This window comes from Erythrolamprus reginae, chromosome 8, assembly GCF_031021105.1.
Source record: "Erythrolamprus reginae isolate rEryReg1 chromosome 8, rEryReg1.hap1, whole genome shotgun sequence".
Classification (NCBI taxonomy): Eukaryota; Metazoa; Chordata; class Lepidosauria; order Squamata; family Dipsadidae; genus Erythrolamprus; species Erythrolamprus reginae.
The window spans coordinates 25,552,760-25,578,062 of NC_091957.1; the positions used below are offsets into that span (position 1 = coordinate 25,552,760).

The 25,303-nt window shown below is 50.8% G+C and overlaps 2 protein-coding genes across 12 annotated transcripts in view; both read right to left on the bottom strand.

Moving 5' to 3' along the window:
• PLEKHM2 (pleckstrin homology and RUN domain containing M2) overlaps positions 1-7,372 on the bottom strand; it is a 36,279-nt gene extending 28,907 nt beyond the window's left edge. For 3 of the 7 annotated variants that reach the window (XM_070759436.1, XM_070759435.1, XM_070759434.1), the window contains exon 1: positions 7,066-7,372. In XM_070759436.1, coding sequence (XP_070615537.1) covers positions 7,066-7,128 — 63 coding nt within the window. In that variant the 5' untranslated portion in view covers positions 7,129-7,372. The remainder of the gene's footprint in view (positions 1-7,065) is intronic. The other 4 variants (XM_070759433.1, XM_070759432.1, XM_070759429.1 and 1 more) reach the window with 2 other exon arrangements.
• Positions 7,373-10,611: 3,239 nt separating this feature from the next.
• DDI2 (DNA damage inducible 1 homolog 2) lies at positions 10,612-20,785 on the bottom strand. Of its 5 annotated transcripts, none has more exons than XM_070759440.1 (10): positions 20,582-20,785; positions 18,200-18,329; positions 17,305-17,589; positions 17,035-17,161; positions 16,795-16,922; positions 16,461-16,589; positions 16,257-16,360; positions 15,392-15,581; positions 13,236-13,298; positions 10,612-12,362 (listed from the first exon to the last, which is right to left on the bottom strand). In XM_070759440.1, exons 1-9 carry the CDS (start codon positions 20,717-20,719, stop codon positions 13,273-13,275), a joined length of 1,257 nt encoding a protein of 418 aa, XP_070615541.1. In that variant the 5' UTR covers positions 20,720-20,785; the 3' UTR covers positions 10,612-12,362; positions 13,236-13,272. The 5 variants fall into 5 exon arrangements, with proteins under 5 accessions (XP_070615541.1, XP_070615543.1, XP_070615539.1 ...); XM_070759442.1 differs by having other exon boundaries at positions 10,612-12,278; positions 20,582-20,780; XM_070759438.1 differs by lacking the exon at positions 13,236-13,298 and having other exon boundaries at positions 10,612-12,278; positions 20,582-20,778.
• Between the last annotated feature and the right edge of the window lie 4,518 nt (positions 20,786-25,303).

Sequence of the window (25,303 nt, forward strand, 5' to 3'; positions counted from 1 at the left end):
TAAGCACCATCGAAAGGCTCCTCTGGCAGCCCAGAAAAGTCCGAGATGGCCGGGATTAAAGGGGGAATGGCAGGAAACTGGTCTGGCCTTTGTGCCGCTCTCAAATTTCCTGGGAAACTTTTCCAGACTTGGATTCTTAAGTAGAAAATGGTTCTTAAGTAGAGACAAAATAATCTTGAACACCCGGTTTTTATCTAGAAAAGTTCTTAAGTAGAGGCGTTCTTAAGTAGAGGAATCACTGTATGGCATTGGACCAGATTATTTATGAGACAATCTCCTACATCACACATGTCAGCGACTGGTTAGGTCACAAAGAGTCGGCTTTCTCCTGGTCCCGTTGGCCAAATGTCGACTGGTGGGACTGCAGTGAAGGGCCTTCTCTGTGGCGACCCCAATCCTCTGGAACCAATGTACTGCTCCCACCCTCCTCACCTTTTATAAGAGTCTTAAGACTCATTTATGTCATCAGGCTTGGTCCGATTAGATCTTAGCCCCTGGCCAATGAATGATGTATGATGTAATGATGTATGTATCTTAGCCCCTGGCCAATGAATGATGTATGATGTAATGATGTATGTATGATTACTGTATGAATGAGTGTAATTGATTTTTAATACAATTAGGGATTTTAGATAGCTATGTAATTTTAATTTAATTGGATTGATTTTATTGTAATTTACTGTTTTTTATATGTTGTAAGCCATCCCCCAGTCTTCGGAGACGGGCGGCATAGAAATCCAATAATAATTAAAAAAACAACAAACAAATAAATAAACTCCCCCCAGAGATTTGTAACCCACCCACCCCCACTCGAAAGGCAATGCCTCTCGAAAGGCATTGAAAACCCATCTATGCCAGCAGGCCTGGGGCTGTGAGCGATAGCTCTCGCTGTGCCCATTAGCATGAATGATGGACGATTGTGTTATACAGGGTTTTTATCTTTTTAACTTTTCTAATTATTCATAATTAATTACTTTTATAGTCAGATTGAATTTTACTCTTGTGAGCCACCCCGAGTCTGCGAGGAGTCTGCGAGGAGAAGGGCAGCCTAAAAATAAAATAGAATAATAAAATTAAATTAAAAGAAAATAAGTAAGTAAACCCAAATGGCAGCGTCTGGACAGGTGGGTAAAGCGTAGCGCTCCCTTCGCGACCAGCTCTCCGACGACTGACAGGCAGGAGCGAAACAGGAATATTTCACGCCTAAGCCTCTTTCTCTCTCTCAAAATCACGCATGAGGTATACGAGCAGTAGGATTTGCGTGGGTCAGGATTATTTGGGGGGGGGGGGGCAGCAATGAAACAGTCAAGAAGGGCTGAATGAAGTGACAGAGCTCAGCTTTCTCTGGTTTTGGAGACTGGCTGCATTTGTCTCTAAAGCAGGGTTCCACAAAAATGACAACTTTAAAACTTGTGGACTTCAACTCCCAGAATTCTCCAGCCAGCTATGCTGGCAGGAGAATTCTGGGAGTTGAAGTCCACAAGTCTTAAAGTTGCCTTGTTTGCAGAACCCTGCTCTAAATCTTGATCCTGGTCTTCTTTAGGCATCTTGGAGCAGCTCCTGGATGGAAAGCAAAGACTGCTTGCCACTTCCAGAAAATCCCTTGGCAGGTGGGCTTGGGGAGGCATGCCGAAACCACATTGGACATTTGGGGAAGGGGCAGCAAGAGGTCAAGTGCGTTTCAGAAAGCAGGGTGTGTGTGTGTTTCTGGAAGGAAAAAAAAAACAGCCGCCCTTTTTCACTTTAAGGGTTGTCTCCTAAATGGATTTAGGAGAAAGAGAAGTCGTTTTTCGAGAACGGGCGCCAAGGAACAGAGCCTCCAATCCTGCCCAGGTGAGTCATCTACTGCACTAAGTGCATTTCCTCTGGCCATAACAAGAAGAAATCAAGCCAACTTTCTCAAGCCCTGACCATCAGGGACACAGTCAACCCCGTGGAAGCAGTAGCATTGAGTCCTATATATATCGCTTCACAGGGCTTCCCAGTCCTCTCAAAACAGTTTTACAGAGTAAATCCTGTTGCCCCCAACAACCTGGGTCTTTGTTTTATTGACCTCGGAAGGCTGAGTCAACCCGGAGCCGCTCAGGATCGAACTGCCGAATTGCTGGCAACTGGCAGTCAGCGGAAGTAGCCTGCAGTACTACATTCTAGCCACCGCGCCACTCACTGATCCTGCGCAACAGCACTTTCGGAGCAAGGAAACGTCTCCTATTGCCCAGCCAGGATAACCATCTTCTACCTCATACTTCCCTATGACTAATAAGAGCCCACAGAGTTGGCCTCACTCCCAGTCCTGTCCGCCAATCAATGTCAGTTGGCGGGACCTTGGGGAAGGGCCTTCTCTGTGGTGGCTCCGATGCTTTGGAACTAACTGCCCCGGAGATCTGTGTTATCCCCACTGGTCTTCTGGAAAGCTGCTAAGATCTGGCTTTTCCGGTGGGCCTGGGACCATGAATGAGTGAGTGCACGTATGGTTTTTAGAGGTACAGTATATTGTATTTTATACTGTTTTATTGTACTTATTGGTTCTTACCTATTTTATATTGTTGGTATATATTGTTAGTACTGAAAGCCACCTAGAGTCCAACTTGGAATTGGGCAGCAGATAAATTATTATTATTATTTATTGGATTTGTATCCTGCTCCTCTCCAAGGACTCGGGGCGGCTCATAGCATATAAAAAAATACAATTCTGAAATCTCATTAATAAATAAAATAAAATAAATAAGGTTATCTTGAGAGCCCTCCTGAGGATGCTCAGTTGCTGCTGCCTCCATATAGCTCCTCCTCCTTCCACTTTGCCCAGGGAACAAGAAAAGCTCCCAGGGCCACGATTCCCAGCCACACCTTTATGTGTCTTGGCTAGGCCCGATTGGGAGTGGCAGCCACGCCTGATGGTGCCTCAGCTCCGGAGAGAACCACCAGGGTGCCCGGGGGCAGAAGAGAAGCCAGGCTCCCCAAGAGGCGTATCTCAACCAGCAGCACAAGGGACTCAGCCACCCACAGTGCGGTCTAGCTGCTGGGATGGGTGGAAGCACTGCTCCCGTCTGCCCAACGGCATCTCTGGGCTGCAAGAGGGTCAGGGCAAGAGAGGCAGCGCCATCGGAGACAACAGCCTGGAAGCCAGCAGTGGCACACATGTCCGCCAGTCCTCACAATGGAAAGCATTCCAGTCGGTTGTGGAGCCGACCCAACCAACGTCCTTGTTAAGGTTCTAGGTAGCCTCCAAACTAAATCAGAGTCTGAGTCCAAGCGCTCCTCAAGGTTCCAATTCATTGCCGGAGCCATCCTGGCACCTACACTGGGAAACCTGGATCTGAGTTTCCCACCCAGTTGAAAGTTCACATCCCTTGTCCCCCCCCCCCCAACTTGTCATGTTGTCCATTCAGATTGTGACAGCGTGGCCAAGTCCTCCTTCCGCTTCCGCCCAGGTGGGTGGGCATAGGATGGCCTTGAACCACTTGAAAGAATGCTTTGTGGCAGTATCTGTTCCCTCATGAAAATCACCCCTCCCAAGTTCCCATAAACATCAGGCCTTCTATGGATAGTGTGGCAAGCCACTGGTTTAACACCACCTTCTGCACCGGCTTGACACCTCTTCATGGAGGAAACTCCAGGAAGGTCACTCCGTTGCTGCTTCGGGGCTCTCGCCTGAGGAGATGAAAGAAGTGATGAAGAGCCCTTGGATCTATGCAGAGGCCTTCCAAGTTGGACTTTGGAGAAATTTTTTTTGGCAGGCAAGACCTCTGGAATTCCTTCCTGTGTAAGCATTTCCTTTCCCAAAATGGCAAAGGCCCTACTTGAAACGGGAGCTGTGGATTCAGATCCATCTATAACTGTCTGGTTTGGTTCTGCAACCCAACAAGACCAACAGAGACATCGGAGGTTGATCAGAACTGCACAAAAAACAATTGTTGTCAACCTGCCTTCCGTGGACGACCTGTATATTGCAAAAAGAGGGCGGTGAAAATATTTACTGATCCCTCGCAGAACTGGACAGGATCGAATTGGTAGCAATGGGAAGAATTAGCCTGCAATAATGCATTCTAACCACTGTGCCCCCACGGCTGTTAATAGCAATAGCACTTAGACTTATATACTGCTCCACAGTGCTTTTTACAGCCCTCTCTAAGCGGCTTACAAAGTCAGCTTCTTGCCCCCAACAATGTGGGTCCTCATTTTACCCATCTCGGAAGGATGCAATCCCGAGTAAACTTGAGCCTGATGGGATTCGAACTGCCAAACTTGCAGGCAGGCGGCAGCTGAAGTAGCCTGCAGTACTGCACTCTAACCACTTGCACCACTGGGGCTCACGCTTGACAACCGGTCCGTATTTCTGATGCTTGCAACTTTCCTGGGATCGTGTTTTGCAATCTCCCGGCAAGCAAAGCAAGCAACAGGGAAAGCCGGATTCACTTTAACAACTGCCTTACTAATTACACAACCATAGCGATTCACTTAAACACAGTGGTTCTCAACCTTTTTAATGCCACGAGTCCGCAACACCCTAATACAGTTCCTTGTGTGGTGGTGTCCCCTAACCATAAGTCTAGCACCAATTCTCCCAACAGAGTTTTAAGCTGATTGGCAGGAAGGTCAGAGGTACACCCCCCGCTGTAAACGCTTGATTGTTTGGATTGTAAAAATATTTTCCAAGGCGCCAGAATAGAACCTTTAGTTCCTAACTCCATGGGAATGTTGTCTTTTCCGATGGTCTTAGGCAACCACTGTGAAACGGTCTTTCGACCCCCCCCCCCAAAAGCAGGGGTAGGCAAAGTTGGCTTTTCTATGACTTGTGGACTTCAACTCCCAGAATTCCTGAACGAATCATGCTAGCTCAGGGATTCTGGGAGTTGAAGTCCACATATCATAGAAGAGCCAACTTTGCCTACCCTGCCCAAAGAAGTCCTGACCCCCAAGTTGAGAACCACTGAAGGTGGCAAGGGAAGTTGTAAAATGGGGGACCAAACTCCCTTCATGAATTTCTCACTTTAGCAACATAAACTCTGGGCTTGATTGTGGCCATAACCCGAGGACTACCTGTCCCATAATCTCAGAGGCGACACAGCAAAGAACAACCCACTCCATGAACTTTTCAGTTAGTATTTATGCATGATGCAACACCAAAAGCTCTCCAAGCCACTTCTTGCCGGGCCAGTCCTGGGACCTTATCATGCAACTATAAGGCATTTCAATGTGAAGGAAAAGTCAAACCAGTCTAGCGGGTGATGCTTTCACGAGCTTTTTAATTTGTTTCACTTGCTCTGTATTTTAAAAAATGACGTTATACATAGCCTGAGTTTAAAAAATCCCAAAAATAGCATTTATGGACCCCTTTCATTTTTCTGAGCGGGAAAGGGGAAAACTCGGAAGGTAATCGATGAGGCATCCACCAAGGAGAAGGGAAGTTGTCACGGCTGAACTTAAGGCAAGTCAGGCCCTGCCACAGCTGGCCTGGCAGAAGCTGCAAAAGCCAAGGGAGAGAGAGAGAGAGGGAAGCCAGAAAAATAAGGAACCGAGAAAGATGGATGTAATCGGTGCACCGCAAAGAAGGATCCGGCTATAAGTAAAGCAACTACAGCAATTAGGAGAGCCTTAATGATTAAGACTCTCCCAAGGCTGGAAAGTCAGGAGCTGCGAGTTCGAGTCCCCCAGGAAAGCCACCTGAGTGACTTTGTGCCTCTCTCCCTCTCCTTGAGAGGCCCAACCCAACTCACAGGGTTCTTGTGGTGGTGGAGAACAGAGGATTGTGGGGTATGTGTGAGAGAAATGTGTCAGATAGGTTGGCCACCTTAAACTAATTATAAAAAATAAAGATGATGATAAAAATAAAAAATAAAGATAAAGACAAAGTTGCTGCTGATGATAAATTATTATTATCATTATTAATAATAATTACAATAACAACAATAATTTTAAAATAACAGCGGAACTGCAAAAAAACTGCCCTCCTCAGAACATCATATATTTTAAGAAGATACTTGGTTGATACCTATGACACTGGCAGCAACCTGTATCAACAATTAACACCAGTCAGCGGTATTTGTGACACTTTTTAAAATGTTCAGTTGACTGAGTTTCAGGTTTAATGAATAAAAGAGATGATGATAATACATCCCATGATGATAATACCCTTCCTATGATGATGATGATGATAATAATAATAATAACAATAATGACAATACCTCCCAGTGATGATAACAACCTTTCTATGATATGATGATGATAATAATACCAACATCAATAATTATAATACCTCCCTCTGTTGATAATACCAACCTTCCTATGATTATGATGATAATAATACAAAAACTTTTCTGTGGCGATTAAAAAAAATAAAACCTCTGTGGTAGTGATGATACTACTACTACTACTACTACTAATAATAATAATAATAATACCTGCTTGTGTTGATGCTAATAATAATATACCAACCTTCCTATGATTATGATGATGATGATAATAAATACTACTAATAATTTATCAACCTTCCTATGATTATGACCATAATAATAAAAAAACCTTCCTGTGGTGATAAAAATAATAAAACCTCTGTGGTGGTGATGATGATAATACTAATAATACTAATAATACTAATAATACTAATGCCTGCTTGTGTTGATGCTAATAATAATATACCAACCTTCCTATGATTATGATGATAATAATTAAAAAAACACCTTCCTGTGGTGATGACAATAATAAAACCCCCGTGGTGATGATGATGATGATGATAATATTAATAATAATAATAATAATAATAATAATAACAACACCTCCATGATTATGATGACAGTGATAATAACAAGCCTCCTCCTTGTGATATTTGGCGGACTCGTTCTTAAATGACAGGCTGGAGTCCCATTTAAAAGCGGGGACGAGAGCTTCTTCCCCCCCACCCGGTCCTTTGGAAAGGCCTACCTTGTCAGGCCGGTTTGCACAGTCTGTGGGGACCCTCCTCGTGCCCCTCCCCCCTCCCAGGCTGACGGGTTTAAGCCCCACCGCTGCCCCCCTTGACCGGCCTGGTGCCCCCCCCCCCAGGGGGAAAGGGAGGTCTCCGCTGACCTTCTTGACGGAGAGCGAGATGTTCTCCAGGATGCGGTCCTTCAGCTGCGCGGGGGGCTCCATGGCGGCGGCCCCGTCCTCTTCGGGGCTCCGGAGCCGCCTCCGCCGCCTCCTCCTCCGCCGTGGGCCTTCCGTGATGGTGGCGCTGCGGTGGCGGCGGCTGGCGGGCGAGGGTCGCCTCAGGAGGGCGAACGAGCCGGCCCTCAACACCGCGGCCGCCGCCTCCTCCTCCTCCTCTCCCCTCCGCCTCCTCGTGACCGCTCGAGGCAGGCCGGGAGTTGTAGTCGTCACCGCGTTGAGGGGAACAGCGGCGGCCAAGGCACCGCAACTATCCGCCAGCCCCTGTGGAAGCGAAGCATCCCGGGAGCTGTAGTCCGGGCCCCGCCTCTTCTTTTCCTCCACCTTTTCCTCACGCAGCCCTGCGAGGGAAACCCGCCCACCTCACTCCCATCCCCGGGTCCTCTGCAGTACCGAGGCCCCTCATCCGGAGTGCCTCCCCTGTGGTGAAGGCCGGCCCAGGCCTCCTCCTCATCCAGCCTACTTTTGACGCCTGCCAAGACCTCACCTGTTCGACAGGTTGGACCTGAGGAGTGAAGGAGCCGCAAGAGGCAACTCGCTGTGACAAGATCTGCCAGGCACTGCCAGTTACAGGCCTGACACTTGCCACCTTAAAGAAGGGAAGTGTTGTGGGCGTTACCAACACCGGTTGCAGCCTGGACCGTGCTGGGTTTTCTCGCTGGGTCCCGTGCCCACCTGGCCCAGAAGCAGAGCAGGAAGGCCAAGCGCTGGGGCCCACCAACTGCATTCCATGGAGCCACGGGCTGCTGGGATGGAAAGCCTAGCCTGGTTGTGGCATGGGTACCCGGCTGGTGAAAGAAGTTGGGCAAGGACGGCTTTGGCTGAGCAAAGTTAGTGTGCCCGTGATATTTACCACCACCACCACCCCGAAAATGGGCACCGACAGCACACAAATGCCGCCTTCAGTTCTCCTCCCTCTATTGCCCGCCAAAACGCCCGGCCCTTCTTCGACCCTGCAACCCTCCAATTTGGCAACACTTGTTTTTTTAAAAATGCACCCGACAACTGCTATGAGAAAACACATCTTTATTTTTAAAATCCAAAACATTTACGTTTCTCCCAGTTGAGAAGCAACCGCCTCCCCTGCCAAATACGTCATTTAAATTTTTTTTTTGGTAAAACGGAAGGTGCGAGCTAACAAAGATGTCACCCGGGCATCGGGAAAGAACCCAACTGTCTCCCGATGCCACCCAGCAGCAGCAGCCAAGCGGGCCGAGACAAGGGCGAAGAAGGGCAGCCCTGCAATGTGGCAGGCAGATTCCTGAGAGGCCCTGGCCCACCGTTGGGTGTACAGAGCATCAAGGCACCTGACTCAAGGAGCGGCCGCCGGTGATCCAGGCCTTCAGTTGGCGTACTGAGGAGGGAGCAAGATCCAGACTGCTCCTCCGTGAATTATACGCAAACCCTTCACGACAGGCAAGTTGCTTTTGCAGACTCTCATACATCAACCACCACCCTCCCTCAAAGGTGTATTTTGAAAGCGGCACCTCCTTGGCTGGGCCTTCAGGACTCTCCTGTCTGGTTGCAGCTGCTGCAACTGGAGTTTTAGTCCCTCTGCAGCGCCCATGTCCAGAGACATGGGCACCTGAGAAGGGAACTCCTGCCGTGCAGAGCCCCCTACCACCTTCCCGTAAAAAGGGTCTGGGTCTCTCCGCTGCCATCGGAGATCAGCAATCCTAGCCAAAAAGCCATAGTATTTTGTCAAATCAAAAGAAAGCACTGCTCGTGCACTACCCCCAATTTCAAAACTCTCCCGTCACTCTTATTAGATTTCTGCCTCCAGATCTCTCAAGCTGCAGAGCAAAAAACAACCCTTCAGAAACACAAGAGGAAGAAGCCCCCTCCCACCTCTCTTAACTTCAACAGCCAGTCCTAGGCTGTGGAATCAGGGCGTCAAAATGTCTCCCAAGGAATGGCTGGGTCCTGCCCTCACACGGCTAAATGTTATCAGCAATAAATTCCCTACCTTTCATTTTCAAACTTCCAGTGCTTAAAACCATCCTGTTAATCCTGTTCTGTTCAGGTCCTTTTAGACCCAAAACGAAGTTTGAGACCCTGTAAAAAAATTTCCCTGCATATCTGAAACTTGAAATTAAATTACTTCTGTCTCATTTGAGGAGTTCTTTCTAAGGAGGAGTTGGGGGTTTTTTGGTTTAGTTTTTGCTGGGCGAAATGACTATATACTTGTTCTGTTCTGGGTCCTTTTAGACTCGGACTAAAAAAAGGTTGATTTTAGCTACTGGAAGTGTTTTTTTGAATACTTTTTGTGTTGGTATACTAATTTGAACATTCCTGATCACAAACAAATAAAAATTGAAATGAAAAAATTAAAGCTTATTTATTTTGCTCAGAAAAGGGCCACACACACCCAGCTGTGTGCAATTTTTTCAATGTATATACACATTAGGCTGCAAATTCCAAATTTTTTGTATACCTTTGGCATTGGTATAGTAATGTGAACATTCCTGATCATAAACAAATGAAAAATGAAAGGAAAAAAATAATGCTTATTTATTTGTTTTGCTCAGAAAAGGGATGCCCTGGCTGTGTGCAATTATGTTCACTTTATATATAGATTAGGCTGCAAGTTCCAAATTACATCCTTGTTTTTAGTACAATGATTTCTTTCATAAAATTAGTTGTGTAGGTATCATGTACTTACTTTGCAAAAGGTATTCAAAAAATTTGGAATTTGCAGCCTATATATAAATTGAAAAAATTGCACACAGCCGGGGGGGAGTGGCTTTTCTGAGCAAAATAAACAAATAAGCATTATTTTTTTCATTTCATTTTTCATTTCTTTATGATCAGGAATGTTTAAATTAGTATACCAGCAAAAAAGTATTCAAAAAAACACTTCTAATAGCTAAAACCAACCTTTTTTTAGTCTGGGTCTAAAAGGACCCGGAAGAAAACAATTGTATAGTAAATGCGAACAGAACAGCAGGGTTAATGGAGGCTCCCAGCAAGCAGTCTCTCCCCCTGCCCTAACCTTCCCCCAAGGAAAAATTGGAAAGGGCCACAGCTCCTCCATTCGGCCTTCTCTCTGACATAGCTCTGCTTTCTCCTCACCAAGCCCACCCACCACCACATCCAAAGCTGCGCTTCAGTCTGCACCAAAAAAGGCCAGTCTGCACCAAGCCCCCCCACCCCCAAGGCCCCTGGGGACCAGCCTCAAGACCTGAGGGGCTGACCTGGCACCTGCAGTTTTACCCCACCATATCCCCCAAAGCACTGCCCCCTTGGAGCACTCTGTCCAGGAACCAGTTTTCGCCCACGGCTGCAATCTAAGTCAAAGGGAGCCCTGGTTGACACGCGATGCCCATGGGGGCAAGAATGGAGGTGCCACGCACCATCCCTGCTCCCAAACAAACTCTTGCTTACTGGCACTTCACCAAGGTAAGCACCTCCTCGGACCTGGGTCTAAATACTTTCTAAGCCCCAAATTTGCATATAATTCTAAAACCATATATTTAAATCAAGTTTATTCCGTAAACATAGCCAGAATGATAGTAATTAAAAATTTGCAGATTCCGGACAAATTCTTTTAAAGGGCCAGAATTCAACCAGGGAAATAGATGACCTGGTTGGAAATAAGGGATATTTTTCTTCCCTACTTTTTTTTCTTTCTTAAAAAAAGAGGAATCAAACGTAGTCCTTGGGGGGAAGAGTGGGGCAGGAAGGACTCTTTCAGAAAGGCAGACTTGGCTACCTGGGCACCACGATGTTCCTGGCTAACAAGATGAGCAAGGCCAGATCGGCATTCCCCCCAGCGTGCTCCAGAGCTTCTCCGGCTTCCTGGGGTGTAAAACCGGCCCCCACAATCTGATCGAGGTTTGCCGCGAGGGCAGGAGGAGAGTGGGGCTCAGAAGCCCCGGGGAAGGTCGGGTGCTCCAGCTGTTCTTCTGGATGCCCGCTCGAATCTCCCCCTTCTTCTGGGGAAGGACTGCAACTGCTCTGGGCTGCCCAAGACGCTGGAGGGCCACACGAGGCAAGAGACCTCTGCCCCACAGCAGTGAAGCCAGGAGGCTGCCCAGAGGATAAGAGCTGGGCGGGCATTCTCAGGCAGTCCTCGGTCTGCGGCAGGGGCCACACCAAAGAGCTTGCCAGGACAGAGTCTCCGCAGCCAGAGGCCCCTTGGACAGCCTCTTGCTGCCCCCCAGCTAAGTGGGACTCCTCCATTATATCTGTCCCGGCCTCCAAGCAGGCGGCTGGGTGGGAGAGGGCCGGGTCCTGCCTCGCTCTCTCTTGGGAAGAAGAACCCTCCTCGGCCACAGTGGACTCTTCGGGACAGACCTCCCGCAAAGGGCAGTTCTCTTCCTGCCGAGATCCCTGCCTCTGGACGTCGTGTTTAGAACTCACAACCAGGAGCCGGTGGAGCTCCTTCAGGGCCGAGGCGAGGGAGATGCCCGCCTCTTCCTGTTGATCCTTGGGCCGGCTAAGGGTGACATTTCCGGGCTGAGTCGAGCCACTCGCTGGGGGGAGACTAAGGGGCAGAGGAAGGCTGTGGCATTTGTGCAACTCTGGCTTCATCCCAGGGGCCATGGCACTCATGTCAGCTGACTCGAAGTGTGGGTCCGGGGCCTCTAAGGCAGAGGGGCCTTCAACAAGCGAGCGGTCATCTCCTGGTGGCTGGGCTGGGGTCCCCTCTGGCCTCTCTTCAGCCTCTTGGGACATCTCTCCTTCGTCCGCAGCAGCGGCCAGTGGTGAGGAAATGTCCCCCAGACACCATGGCTCCCTCCATTCACCAGGCGAAAGCTCGGAAGGCTCTAGCAGCAGGGGGCCATCTGGACCCCTCATGCCTTGGGACGGGCTGCTCTCCCTCCCCGTCTCTTGAGGCTCGCGGCCAGGAGCAGCCTTCTCCGAGAGGCAGCTGGAAGCAGCATGTATGTTTTTTGGGGTTGCCGAGCTCCCCAGGGGGGAGCGGGCCCCGGCACCCACCAGATTCAGTGGGGAGGCCAGGGGCTTTTTGCTCCCCAACCCTCCCCAGGGCTCCAAGAGAGAATCCAGGGATTTCGCAGTTCTGGGACTTTCAGGCTCTGTCTGGCCGCCGACGGGGGAGCCAACGGTCGGAGCAGAGACCGTGCGGTCGAGCGATCGGATTGCGGGGCTGTCGGTAATCTTCAGACCAAGTTCTGGAAAACAAACTGGAGGTTTAAAGCTGTCCGAAGTCAGTTGTGATGGAGCTTCGAGTGAGGTAGTTTCTGTATCGCTATTCTCTGCGCACACAAGGGGAGAGAAGAAGGGAGAAAAGGCAGGTTAAGAACCCCCCAGAGATCGCAGAGGAAACAGGGAGGCCCTAGGAGCGACTGACAGAGTGGCATCGGGGAAAGCTTCCTGCCCCACCACCACCACCCTGCTCTTTTCACAAGGAGGGTGCAAGTTGGAATGACTCCTAATCTATCCCCAAATGCGCTGTTGCCACATCCCCCCTGTGTCACCCTTCTGTGGACAGGCAAGCAAGCCAAACCAGCTGTAAGCAACAAGCACTGCAGCCATCCAGGGCGGAACAACCTCCCCCGCCCCCAGTTCAATTTCACTGGAGTTAAGATCTTAACTGGCCACCAGGGCTACTTCCCGACTTTCAAGGAGGCTCAGCAACTACTATGGGTTTGCCGGAGAGTCCCCTCTTGCAAGACGCCGGAAGAAAATTGCTCTGTCGGGTTTCCGGGTGAGGGCGGGGCCATCGGGTTAGCTCAAGCCAAGCCCCACTGGTCGCCCTCCAGCGCGCCCCCCGCAATGCATTAGCCGAAGTAACGCCCAGCCAAGAAGCAGACACCACTTTCCAAGGGGCGGATTGAGAAGAAAGCCAAAAATGCTGTTTGGAATCGTTGAGAGGTTTCAGCCAAGCGATCCGGCCGCCTCAGGCCAAGATCCTCCATGCAGCCAAGCGGCAAAGATCTGCAGCGGCCCAGCCTTCCTCAGCTGCCATCATGCCGGACAAGCTTTTGTCCAGGAGCGTCCTGACGTGCCCGCTGCTGCTTGAGTCCTCCACTGGGGCCTCTCCCCCGTCTCAGATCCAAGTCGGTTGGTCCCCTCCACCAACCCACCCACCTGCAGAAGCCACGAGAAGGAGGAAGTGCCGGCAGTACCTGGTGTGTGGCCCCCTCCAGCGGCAGCAAAACCACATTACATGCATCTAGGCTTCTGGCATTCTGTTTGGATTAGGAGACAAACACACCAAACTCTGGGTTAGCACACACCACATGCACCCTGCTCCGGGGTGGCCCGGTGGCCCTTCCTGCCCCCCCCCCTCCTGGCCTGTCTTCTGAAATCATCCTTTCTGAGTGGTCTCTGGCTCTGCTGGGCGAAGGGCCTCCTTCCTTCCTTCCTTCCTTCCTTCCTTCCTTCCTTCCTTCCTTCCTTCCTTCCTTCCTTCCTTCCTGGCTCTAGGCTCAACTATAGCGCTGACTCTCTCGGCAGTGGTGCTGCCTGTCTGACGCCTGCGGCTCTTCCTCTTCTCTTCCTGCCGTTAAGAAGGGGCAGCCGGAATGGGGGGACACAAGATCCCCTGGGGGGTACGGGCTCCAACACTCGGCCTGCTGGGGAAAATTCTCCGCATTTGTCCAGCGTGTCCTGTCTCAGATCATCCACCTTCCTCTGCTGCTGGCCAATGCCAACTGGGCCTGCTTTGGTCTTGGGCCCTGCTGCGTCCCCCCACCCCACCCCAAAAGTCTCCGGCACGAAATGCTCTTCTCTGTCCTGTCCTCTCCCTGGACTTTCTCGAAAGCAGCTTCCTCTTTCTGTTCTCTTGATCTGGCTGTCAAGACCTGCACGGAGTCAGCGAGGCGTATGATTCCCCCGTCCGAAGGGGCTCTGCGTCTCCGTCACATGCCCTCCAAATTCAATGTAGAATGGAATTTCGGCCCCAAAGGACCCGACCGCTCTGTCTCTCCCTCTCTTTATCTCTTGCTCTGCAGTCACGCAAAGAAGGTCACTTTTGCAAACAATTGCAAAAGACACAGCTACGTTCGCGGAGGCTGACCTGCACGAGGCGCCAAGGGTCCCATCAGAGCGCCCCCATCCTATCACAAAGCGGCCAGACCAGCCAGTAGAGAGCAAGGAGCTGCAGGAGGTGATACCACGGGGCAAAGGGTCCTTCCGATGCAGGAGTGACCCCCTCTGCCCAGGTCGGGTGGGGAGGGGAGAAGAGAAGAGGTGGGGACTGCTCGGGCTAAGTAAAACTCAAGACTAAGCTGGATCTCTTAAGGGACGAGCTTTAATGCCAGGATCTAAGGATACAAGGCCTCTGTGCTTGACTGACCACAAAGCATGTTTCTCTGGGACAGTGGGGGGGGGCACTGGGGAGCAGAGCTGCTATAAGATGGTGCAAAGGGGATGAGCTGAGGGGCTGGAGACTGGGCGGCGCTTTCTTCGCCTGGCCTTCTGCCGCTGATGTCTGAGGCGGCCATCTGGCATCCACATCCATCCACCTGCAACTTAACGGGGCCAAGAGAGAGGAGGGTGAAGGAAGCCGCCCCTCCCTACCAAAACAGACCAAGTTACTTCCGCTGCCTGCTTCTAGGTCTGTTAGTTTGCCACGCCCCACTCGCTTCTGGGGGCACCGGGGGTGTGTGTGTGTCCTGTTACAAGTGTCTCTGAGTCTGCAGATCCTATAGGGCAGCGGTCTCCAAACTTGGCGACTTCAAGCAAAGCTGGCTGAGGAATTCTCGGAAGTGAAGTCAACAAGTCTTAAAGTCGCCAAGGTTGGAGATCCCTGCTATAGGACACTGAGACCCAGAGGAAGGATCAGAGAGCCATCCCAGGGACTCGGCAAGTGGGATAGGTAAACAGCACAGCGGCCGTAGAGAAAATAAAGCCCACGAATTCGATGGGGAAAAGAACTCTGTGCTGAGGCAAGCACATTTTTCTTCCCAGGCACGGCTGAGAATGACCGCTGGAGATGAAATATCGGTTAAAAGAGAATTAAATTACTCACCTAAGGTCAAGATTCTTAGAGGTCCCACCCAAAAAGGGCGCATGGTTTCCTCTGCCACGGCCCTGCCAATCTGCCCAACCCCCTTGGATTGTTCCCCCAAGACCCTCAAGAGCTAGCTTTTCCTGGGCGCGCCTTCCAAATTAAAAACGAACCCAACGTGTCTCTTACCCCGCCCCCAATCTCAGCACCGGAAGATAACGCTGGCCTTATTCCTTCAAACGCAACGAGTATAAGCTCCCCTTTTCTGGGATGTTCCCTTCTCCGGCAAGCGCCCTCCCGCATGAGTCGGTTTCCTCTTAGCCCACCTACCTGCTTCCTCAGCAGACTTCTGAAGTGCTTCGGCCAGCTCTTGATCTGCCATTTCATCTGGCCGCATGTCCTCCCTACCTGGCCCATAAGCCAGCTTGGCACATTCAGGAAGCTCCCCTTCAGGCAGGAAGGTCGTCTGAGAGCCGGTGGTGCCAATCACCAGCACATTGTTCTTCAGGTCGATGGAGCACTGGAGGAGAAAGGCAAGGAGCCCCTGAGTCTGGCACCCTTCCCCGGGGGCTGCTGGGGGGGACTACCCACAAAACCTGGAAGAGAAGGAGACTGTTGTGGCAGAAGATTCGGACAGTGAGGAAGTTGGGGAGGAACATGGGCCTGTCCCAGAGTCTGGGGAAGGCTCTGATGAGTACTCTACATCCGAGGCAGAGATGGAACCAGGGCAGTCTGACAGTTATCAGCTACCTTTGGAGTCAGACATCAGTGAGACAGAGGAACAGCTGGAGCCTGTTCCCAGTATGTGCATGTGCAGAGCTGCCAGAAGAAAGGGAACAGCTGAGGAACAAGGGTCGACTTGGGAGTAAGGCCACAGGTGGACGATGAATCGCCCCTCTCATAGGGGATAAAAGAGCAGTGAAAGGGGAGGGGAGTTTACAGAAGAAAATTAGTTTGCTTAATTGATTCATGACCTTGTCAAGTTTTGAAGATCTCGGCCTGACCGCTCTCCAAGCCAGATAAGGTAGGTGACTGTAAATTTACCCTTGAAAGACTTTGTTGGATGTGACTAAGAGTAATTCACAGTCACTTAATGGAAAGGGCTTTTTGTCGGTACAAGGAATCTGCTAGGTCAGACCAGAGAACCTCGGAAAGTGCTGCCTGCAAGTGCCAGCCTCAAACGCCTGCCGCTCACCTGGTGCCTCTTCAGCATGTCCAGGCCCAGCAGCATGTCCATGGGCTGCTCCTCCAGGATGGAGAAGGAGCATGGGAGGAAATCCCCCTCGATCTGCACCTGAGCTGCAGCAGAAAACATGGCGGGTAGGTGTGCCTTCCACCCCAGAAGCCGGCCTCCGTGAAGGGAGGGCATCGCCAGCTGCCTCCTCCCCAAAACACCTACCCAGGTGCACCCTGCCAATGATCCGCTGGGTGCCCACACCCCGGGCGATGCCAGCCCAGCGCCGGTCCACCAATCGCATGATGTTGCACCGCTCTGCGCACGCCTGGCTCATGATGGTCATCTGGGCACCTGCCAAGGGGGCACGCGGGGTCAAAAAGATTGCTACCACCGGCGGTGGGGGGCACTCTCCCCAAAGGAAATTTCAGCCCTGCCATCCTCCACAACCAAGGGTGCCCGGCGTTGTCCCGTAACTGGCTTCCCCCACAACACCCTCCGCAAGCGTGGGCCAGCCACGCCCGGCAGGAAAGTGGATGGGGAGGAAAGGCAGACGGACCTGAATCCACAAAGGCCTTCACGGGGTGGCCGTTGACCTTGCAGTTGATGTATAGCATGACCACCTGGCCAAAGCTCTCAGGAGCCTCTTCCATCGCGATCGTCATGTTTTCCTCGATGTTCTGCTGCCTAAGACACCGGACCACCAGAGCCGGTTAGAAGGCTCCTTTGGGCCGGCTCCCTCCAGACCTGGCCCTCCCCTCCGCCCCTCCCCTCCTCCCCTCCGCCCCCAGCCTGCTACCTAATCTCCTCCTCGATCTTGGCCTGAGCTTCCAGATCAAAAGGATCAGCGGAGAAGAGACGGATCCTCTCCTGTTCCCGGCGCGCTCGGTCCTGTTGCTGTTCCACCAGCACTTGAGTGAATTTCTCTGGGACACAAAACGCAGGCAGGTGGGGTGGTGGTGAAGGTCATAGGGCACAAGTGCCAGCATTGGCCCCTCCCCCTGTGCCCCATTCCTCCTCCTCCACCCACCTGTAGAGCTTCCTCCCACCCAAACCCGGCAGGACTCACCCAGGTCTCCACTGAGTAGTGCCTCGGCCAGAGGCGGGTTGCGTTCCTTCAGCAAGGAGAGCTCGTGGGGGTTGGCCAACAGCATGGCACGTAAAAGGGCCGGGTTGTCCAGGCCCTGCGGGATGGAGGGCGGGTCAGGTGGGGTCGGGGCTGGAGCCGGGGCTGGGGCCTGTGAGGGAGCAGGTGGGGTCGGGGCTGGGGCTGGGGCAGGAGGCTGTAGAGACTGAGGGAACTGGGCGGACGTCCCTGGCACGGCAATGCTGCTGAAGTCTATCCTGGGCATCCCTATTTGCAATGGGGGAGAGAAGAAGACAACATCTGATCAGCCTCCACCCAGGTGGATAAAAAGGAAGCAGGTCTTGCAAGGCTAACTACCTGTCCACACTGGGATTGACATGGGCCAGTTAGGTAAGGGGACCCTCCCCTTCTCTGGTCCTGCGTCAGTTCTCCATATTTTGGAATAAATGACCCATGCCCATTGTGCCTCCCGGAGACTGCCCGGTTGAGCCAAGCAGCTGAGACAGGATAAAGGCATCCGGGCCCCTTGAGGAGAAAACGTGGGGAGGAAACGGTCTGATAATCCACAAAATGTTGATTTGTGCTTTGCATTCCACTCCAGGATTCTTGAATGCTATTTCTGTGAAATCCACTTTTTTCTGCACAGAATTCAAGAGAACATCATCCCCTTGAGAGTAAGCCATTTGGGGAGCTCCTTTAAGCTCCAGGAAGGGAGGGTGGGGATCTGCCCCACTTTCTAAAATGTAACCTGAGGAGTTATCAAAATTGCGGGGGAATTTATAACTGGCAGTTTAAACAGACCGAAAGCACAGGAGCTCTGCCCAAGGTGGCCCAGCCCCAAAATTGGGGAACCCACGAGGAGGAAGGGGTCTCTTACCAGAAAAGGGGGCCGAGGACTGTGCCTGCCCATTCTCCACTTGCTGCAGGATGACCACGTCTCCATCCTTCAGGCCATAAGAGGCCAATGACCGGTGGTTGTCAGTGAGCGGCTGTTCTGCGAAGATGATCTGAGAGGGAGAGCCACAGTCAAGCCGTTCAAAAGTAATTGGACTCCAAGGAGATGCCCTGCTGGCCAGCCTTGGACCCCAGGACTACAGAGCCTAGAAATACAGCCCGGTCCGGAATACCCAAGCCACCCACCTCTGCAAGCAACAGAACAAAAGCAGCCCAACCAAACTGGACTGAAGCGACAGACGTTTGTTCTCAACTAGCCCATCCCAGATGGGACCCCTGCCTGGAGAGATATTTTCCAAGGCTTCGAACAACTGAAAAAAAAACTGCAGCTCCAAGATCCCAACTATTAATGATCACAGAGTCCAATCCAACCTTCATCTGCCATCTTCCACAAAGCTCGCCCAGGTAATATAACCTGGGTAAAACAATTCCCAGAGACACTTCCTGGCACTGGGGCCCCAGAGACACTGGAAGGATCTGGCAGAAAGCACTGCCTGAAAGTGCCAGGAAAGACGCCTCCACCTGCTTGGCAGGTGTGCCATTGGACTGCAAGACGAGAACAGAAGAATGCAATCCTGATCCGCCCGCAGGTGCCCCACAAGCCAACCAACCAGTACAAAGGATTGCAGGCTGGCCGAGCTGGATCCACCGCTCCCGAGGGAGGAATCAGAATACCAGGAGAGGATTTGTGGCCACCTGGCCTGGGCCAAAAGCGGCTTCAGGTGGCACCGCATATCTTTGCCCAACTGGGAGGGATCTACAGACGGAAAGATTCAGGCTGTGGAGAGAACTTAGAACGTGTCGAAGGGCCTCCTACTTCAAATCAGCCACCTTGCGTTCTGCAAGCAGCTACCCAGGAAACTAGGCGGGCAGCACCCGGTCTGGGTACAGACTAAGCAGCCATGGATGAAGGCAAATCTACATGACAGTGTTGTGGGATCCAATCGGGGCTGGTCAACCGGTCCAGAGGTGTCGTCGTCTGAGCTTTCGAAGACCAACCACTTCTCCCAGTATCGTGCTGGATTCCATCCAAGGAATCCGAATCCCAAACAACCTCTGGTTCGCGTGATCGGACCCTGCAGACCAAGCAGCCTCTTGGTGCCCTCAGAGGAGATGGGTCAAGAGGGCAAGGCCGACACAGGCAGATGCCCACAGTCCCAAAATAGATGGCCAGGCAATGAACAGACAGCCGGGCCATCCACAGAGTCGGACTTTCAACTCTGGCAGCCGGCCAGCAGGCTCCGGAGCCAGAGAGCTTCTCACCACAGACACGCTTACCCCCACCGCAGAAGGTCCAGGGAGCCCCTCCCCCAAAATTGATGCCCACCTTCCCCCAACCCGAGGACCTACAGAGCCCCTGCCCAGCTGTGGGGGAAGACCAATCCCTCCCAGAATCTGTGGGCATGGAGATCCCTGCTCAACTTCAAGGAGGAGACCAACTACTCCTCCCAGTATCCAATGGTATGGAGACCCCTGCCCAACTACGAGGAGACCAGCCACCCCCAGTATCCAAGAGCATGGAGACCCCTGCCCAACTGTAGGTTAGTGGTTCAAATCTCGTCACCGGTTTAAGGTTGATTCAGCCTTCCATCCTTCCGAGGTGGGTAAAATGAGGACCCGGATTGTGGGGGCAATTGGCTGGCTCTCTTAACAAGTGCTATTGCTAACATGTTTTAAGCCGCGGCATTAAAAAAAAATCAAATAAATAAATAAAGTACAAGGGGGAGACCACCACCCCAGTATCCAAGGGCATAGAGACCCCTGCCCAACTATGAGGATATCAGCTATCCCTCCCAGAATCCGAGGGCATGGAGACCCCTGCCCAACTACAAGGGGGAGACCACCCGCCCCACAAAGTGCTCACCCACCCCACAAAGCCACCCCCCAGTATCTAAGGGCACGGAGGTCCCAACCCAACTGCAAGGAGGAGACTAGCCGCCTCCCTCCCAGTATCTGAAGGAATGGGGACCCCTGCCCAACTACAAGGGGGAGACCAGCCACCTCTCCCAATATCCGAAGACATGGAGCCCCGGCCCACTGCAAGGGGGAGACCAGGCGCCCCACAAAGCGCCCCACCCAGTATCCAGGGGAATGGGGATCCCTGCCCAACTCCAAGGGGGAGATCAGCTGGCAGGGAGCGCAGCGCTTCTCTCTCCCGCTGCCCGCAGCTAACGCGGAGAAAGAGCGGAGAGAACCGCCGGGGCCTCGCGGGTCTCCCCCCGCCCACGGCCCGCACAGGGCTCCCTCCAGGACTCATCCCCAAGGCGGGACCCGCGGAGCGGGAGGCGCCGGGCGCCACACCGACCTGGCTCTCGGAGGCGGGGACACCGGACTCGAGCGCGCAGAGGGCGCGGAAGTTCTGGAGCTCGAAATCGGCGTCCACCTGCAGCGAGAAGGTCAGCTCGGAGCGGTCCCGCCGCAGGCAGAACACCGTCAGCTGCATTGCCGCCGCCGCAGCCTCGCTGCTCTGCCGGAAAATCCCCCTTCGAAGGCGCCCGACGGCTGTCGCAAAAACGTCGCGCGCTTGGCGCAGGCGCAGGAGGGAGGCGGCCTCGCCCCTTCGACGGCTGCTGGGCCGATCCGAGGAGAGAGACAGAGGAAACCACTGCCCTCTATAGATCACTTCGGGAAATGACACTCTCTCACACCCATTCCCACAGAACTGAACTTTTTAAAACGGCATATTTTTCAGTTTATTATTCGGCGTCTTTATGATTGAAAGCCGTGTTATTAAAATTAAAAGGGGGACTGGTGGTCCAGGAGCTGCTGAACAGGCACAGAAGAAGGAAACTGGAAAGAAACTTTTAAAGGGGCCTGCATAAGCGCACCAGCGTGCTTTCCGTCCCTGTCCTAATGTTCCCGTTTATTCGTATCCATTTCAGGCATTCAAATCATGTTTATGCCTGTGGGTTATTCTAGCACATGCTTGACAAATAAACAAATAAAAGAAAACAAACAAATAAATAAAGTGTAAAGTAAAAAATAAATAATAAAATAAAGTAAAATAAAATAAACTGGCTCCAAGAGGCCTCCAACTGCATAGTATAGTGCATAGTAATGTTTTACCTACAAATGACTTTTTTAAAGTTACTATAATGCACACACTAACAACCACTTTTAAACCCAGTGTAAATCTTCTAAATTTGACTGTAAAAATATGATTTATGCAACAGAGTTGTCAAAGTCTGGAATGCTCTACCTGATCCAGTGGACTTGGCTACAAATTTTCAGAGTTTTAGTTGCAAAATTCAGTTGCTCAAGGTTGATTCAGCCTTCCATCCTTCTGAGGCGGATAAAATGAGGACCCAGATTGTTCTGGCAGCAGTATGGTGACTCTTTGTAAACCGCTTAGAGGGGGCTGTAAAGTAGTATACTGTATACTGGCAAGCCTAAAAAATGCTTTAAAAATGCTAATTATTTCCAGTCTCTCCACCTTTCCCCCCCCCCTCTCTTCCTCAGTGCAATGAGGAAGGGACAGACACAAATTAAAAAGGGGAATTCACACTAGAAAAGGAATGCTTTATGGAAGACTTGATGGGTTGTTTATAGCCCGTTGATGGCCCCTTTATTAAGAGAAATGCTTAATTAAGACAATTGCTAATGGAAAACCACCTTGCATATGTTAATGTTCCTTTGCAATAAGTGATTTCTTTAATTGGAAAAGGGGGAATGCCCCCATAGAGAGAAGCAAGAACATTCAAAAATAAAATAGTGCATATAAATTTAGGAGATTTAATTCTGCTTGGACAGGGGGTTGGATTGGATGATCCGCAGAGTCCTTGCAGCCAGTAAAGGGCCACCAAAATTTTTACTACCACACTGGGGCTGGCGTAGGATGCCTTGCATTTTCTTTCAACATATTTCAGTGCAAATTGGGTGCTCTGGGGTGGAGGTCCATTTTTACTACCCCACTGCATCCCGCCCTCCCTCCCCCCCCCCCCCCGCAGTAGCCCACTCCAACCTGAACTTGTTAAATGCTAGTTGCCTTAAGATAGTTGGAGAAAATATATGCTGAAGAGTCTTTTATTGGTTCAATGCAAATGTAAGGGAAATAAGCAGTGCCCTCCTGTGGTCAAAATAGGTTCAGCAGCCTATTTTGAAAAATAAATGGATTTTAAGGATACTATTCTGTACCACTATCATTAAAAGCATAATTCAAATTTAAAGGGCAATTGGAGTCCTACATATTGTTGAACAGGCACAGAAGGAGGAGACTAGGATAAGACGGAGTGGCTGTGGGTTTTGCCTCCCAAGGACAATTCCATCTGTCCATCCATCACCCTGGGGGGGGAGTCACTAACCCCCTCAGAGAGGGTCCGCAACTTGGGCGTCCTCCTCGATCCACAGCTCACATTAGAGAAACATCTTTCAGCTGTGGCGAGGGGGGCGTTTGCCCAGGTTCGTCTGGTGCACCAGTTGCGGCCCTATTTGGACCGGGAGTCACTGCTCACAGTCACTCATGCCCTCATCACCTCGAGGCTCGACTACTGTAACGCTCTCTACATGGGGCTACCTTTGAAAAGTGTTCGGAAACTTCAGATCGTGCAGAATGCAGCTGCGAGAGCTATCATGGGCTTTCCTAAATTTGCCCATGTCACACCAACACTCCGCAGTCTGCATTGGTTGCCAATCAGTTTCCGGTCACAATTCAAAGTGTTGGTTATGACCTATAAAGCCCTTCATGGCACCGGGCCAGAATATCTCCGGGACCGCCTTCTGCCGCACGAATCCCAGCGACCAGTTAGGTCCCACAGAGTTGGCCTTCTCCGGGTCCCGTCAACTAAACAATGTCGTTTGGCGGGACCCAGGGGAAGAGCCTTCTCTGTGGCGGCCCCGACCCTTTGGAATCAACTCCCCCCAGATATCAGAGTTGCCCCCACCCTCCTAGCCTTTCGTAAGCTCCTTAAAACCCACCTCTGTCGTCAGGCATGGGGGAATTGACATGTTCCTTCCCCCTAGGCTTATAAAATTTGTGTATGGTATGCTAGTGTGTATGATTGGTTTTTAACTTGTGGTGTTCTTAAAATTAATTTTAATATTGGATTTGTCTTGTATTGTTGTTGCTGTGAGCCGCCCCGAGTCTGCGGAGAGGGGCGGCATACAAATCTGATTAAACTTAAACTTAAACTTGTTTCAAATGCCTCAAACCATGTTAAAAAGTCCTATGATGGTTCAACGCTGATGTAAAGGACAGAAAACACTGCCCTCCTGTGGTCAAAGCAGGTTTAGCACCCACAAAAAGAAATACAGTACGTACTGTACTGCAGTGATTTTCAACCTTTTTTGAGCCGCGGCACATTTTTTACATTTACAAAACCCTGGGGCACATTGAGTGGGGCGGAGGGGGGGGCTAAAAAAAGTTTGGACAAAAAATTCTCCCTCTTCCTCTCTTTCGCTCAATTTCTCTCTCCCTCTTTCTCTCCCTGCATTCCTCTTTCTTTCTCTCTCTCTATCCATTTTTCTTTCTCTTCCTTCCTCTCTTTTTGCTCTTTCTCTCTCCCTCCCTCCCTCTATGTCTTTCTCTCTCTCTCCTTCCCTCCCCCCTCACTCTCTTGCTTTCTTTCTCTTGTTCTCTTTCTCTCTCTCTTGTTCTCTTTCTCTCTTGCTTTCTTTCTCTCTCTTTCTTTCTCTCTCTGAGCTTCGCGGCACACCTGACCATGTCCCATGGCACACTAGTGTGCCGCGGCACACTGGTTGAAAAACACTGCTGTACTGTATAACACTTTAGTGGCATTTTAAGATTACAATGATACCTCATCTTACAAACTGAATTTGTTCCGTGACGCTCTTAAAATCACCTCTCCAAAAGCTTCCTACACACCAAATTGCTCCTAAAATCACCTCCCCAAAAGCTTCCTACGCCACCCCAAATCGCTTCCAAAGTCTTCCAAAATCACCCCTCCTTTCAAAATGCCTCGTTTCTCCTTGCTGCCTCTCTTCACACCATTTGCATTCGTTAGGACCTCGATTTGGGGTGGCATAGTAAGTGAAGAAAGAAAAGGTGATTTTCGGAGCAATTTGAGGTGGCATAGGAAGCTTTTGGAGAGGTGATTTTCGGAGCGATTTGGTGCACTCTACCCACTGCGCCACCGAGGCTCTGTTTGAGGGGTGGTCACAAAGAAGGGAGGGCAACCTATTTTTTTCCAAAACACCTGAAGGCAGGAGAAGAAATGATGGATGAAAATTTTATTTTATTTTATTTTTTATTTTATTTATTCTTTGTCCAATATACAGTACATATGAAAGAGAATAGACATTAAGTGATATATAAAAGATAGGAAGTAAAGAGGAAGAGAAGTAGGTGGGAAGGAAAGAATATATATGATAAAAGGGAAAGGAAAGACAATTGGACAGGGGACGAAAGGCACATCAGTGCACTTATGTACGGCCCTTACTGGCCTCTTAGGAACCTGGAGAGGTCAATCGTGGAGAGTCTGAGGGAGAAATGTTGGGGGTTGGGGGTTGACACTATTGAGTCCGGCAATGAGTTCCACGCTTCGATGACTCGATTGTTAAAGTCATATTTTTTACAGTCAAGTTTGGAGCGATTAACATTGAGTTTGAAGCTGTTGCATGCTCTTGTGTTGTTGCGGTTGAAGCTGAAGTAGTCGTTGACCGGAAGGACATTACAGCGAATGATTTTGTGGGCAATACTTAAATCGTGTTTTGGGCGCTGCAGTTCTAAGCTTTCAAGATCCAGGATAGTTAATCTGTTTTCGTATGGTATTCTGTTTCGGGTGGAGGAGTGGAGGGCTCTTCTGGTGAAATATCTTTGGACGTTTTCGAGAGTGTTGATGTCTGAGATGTGGTGAGGGTTCCAGACAGATGAGCTATATTCGAGGATGGGCCTGTCATAGGTTTTGTAGGCTCTGGTCAGTAGTGTGAGATTGCCAGAGCAGAAGCTACGTAGAATCAGGTTTACAACTCTGGAAGCTTTTTTGGCGATATTGTTGCAGTGGGCTTTAGCACTTAGGTCATTTGAAATTAGTATTCCGAGGTCTTTTACTGAGTGTTGGTTTGCTGTGAG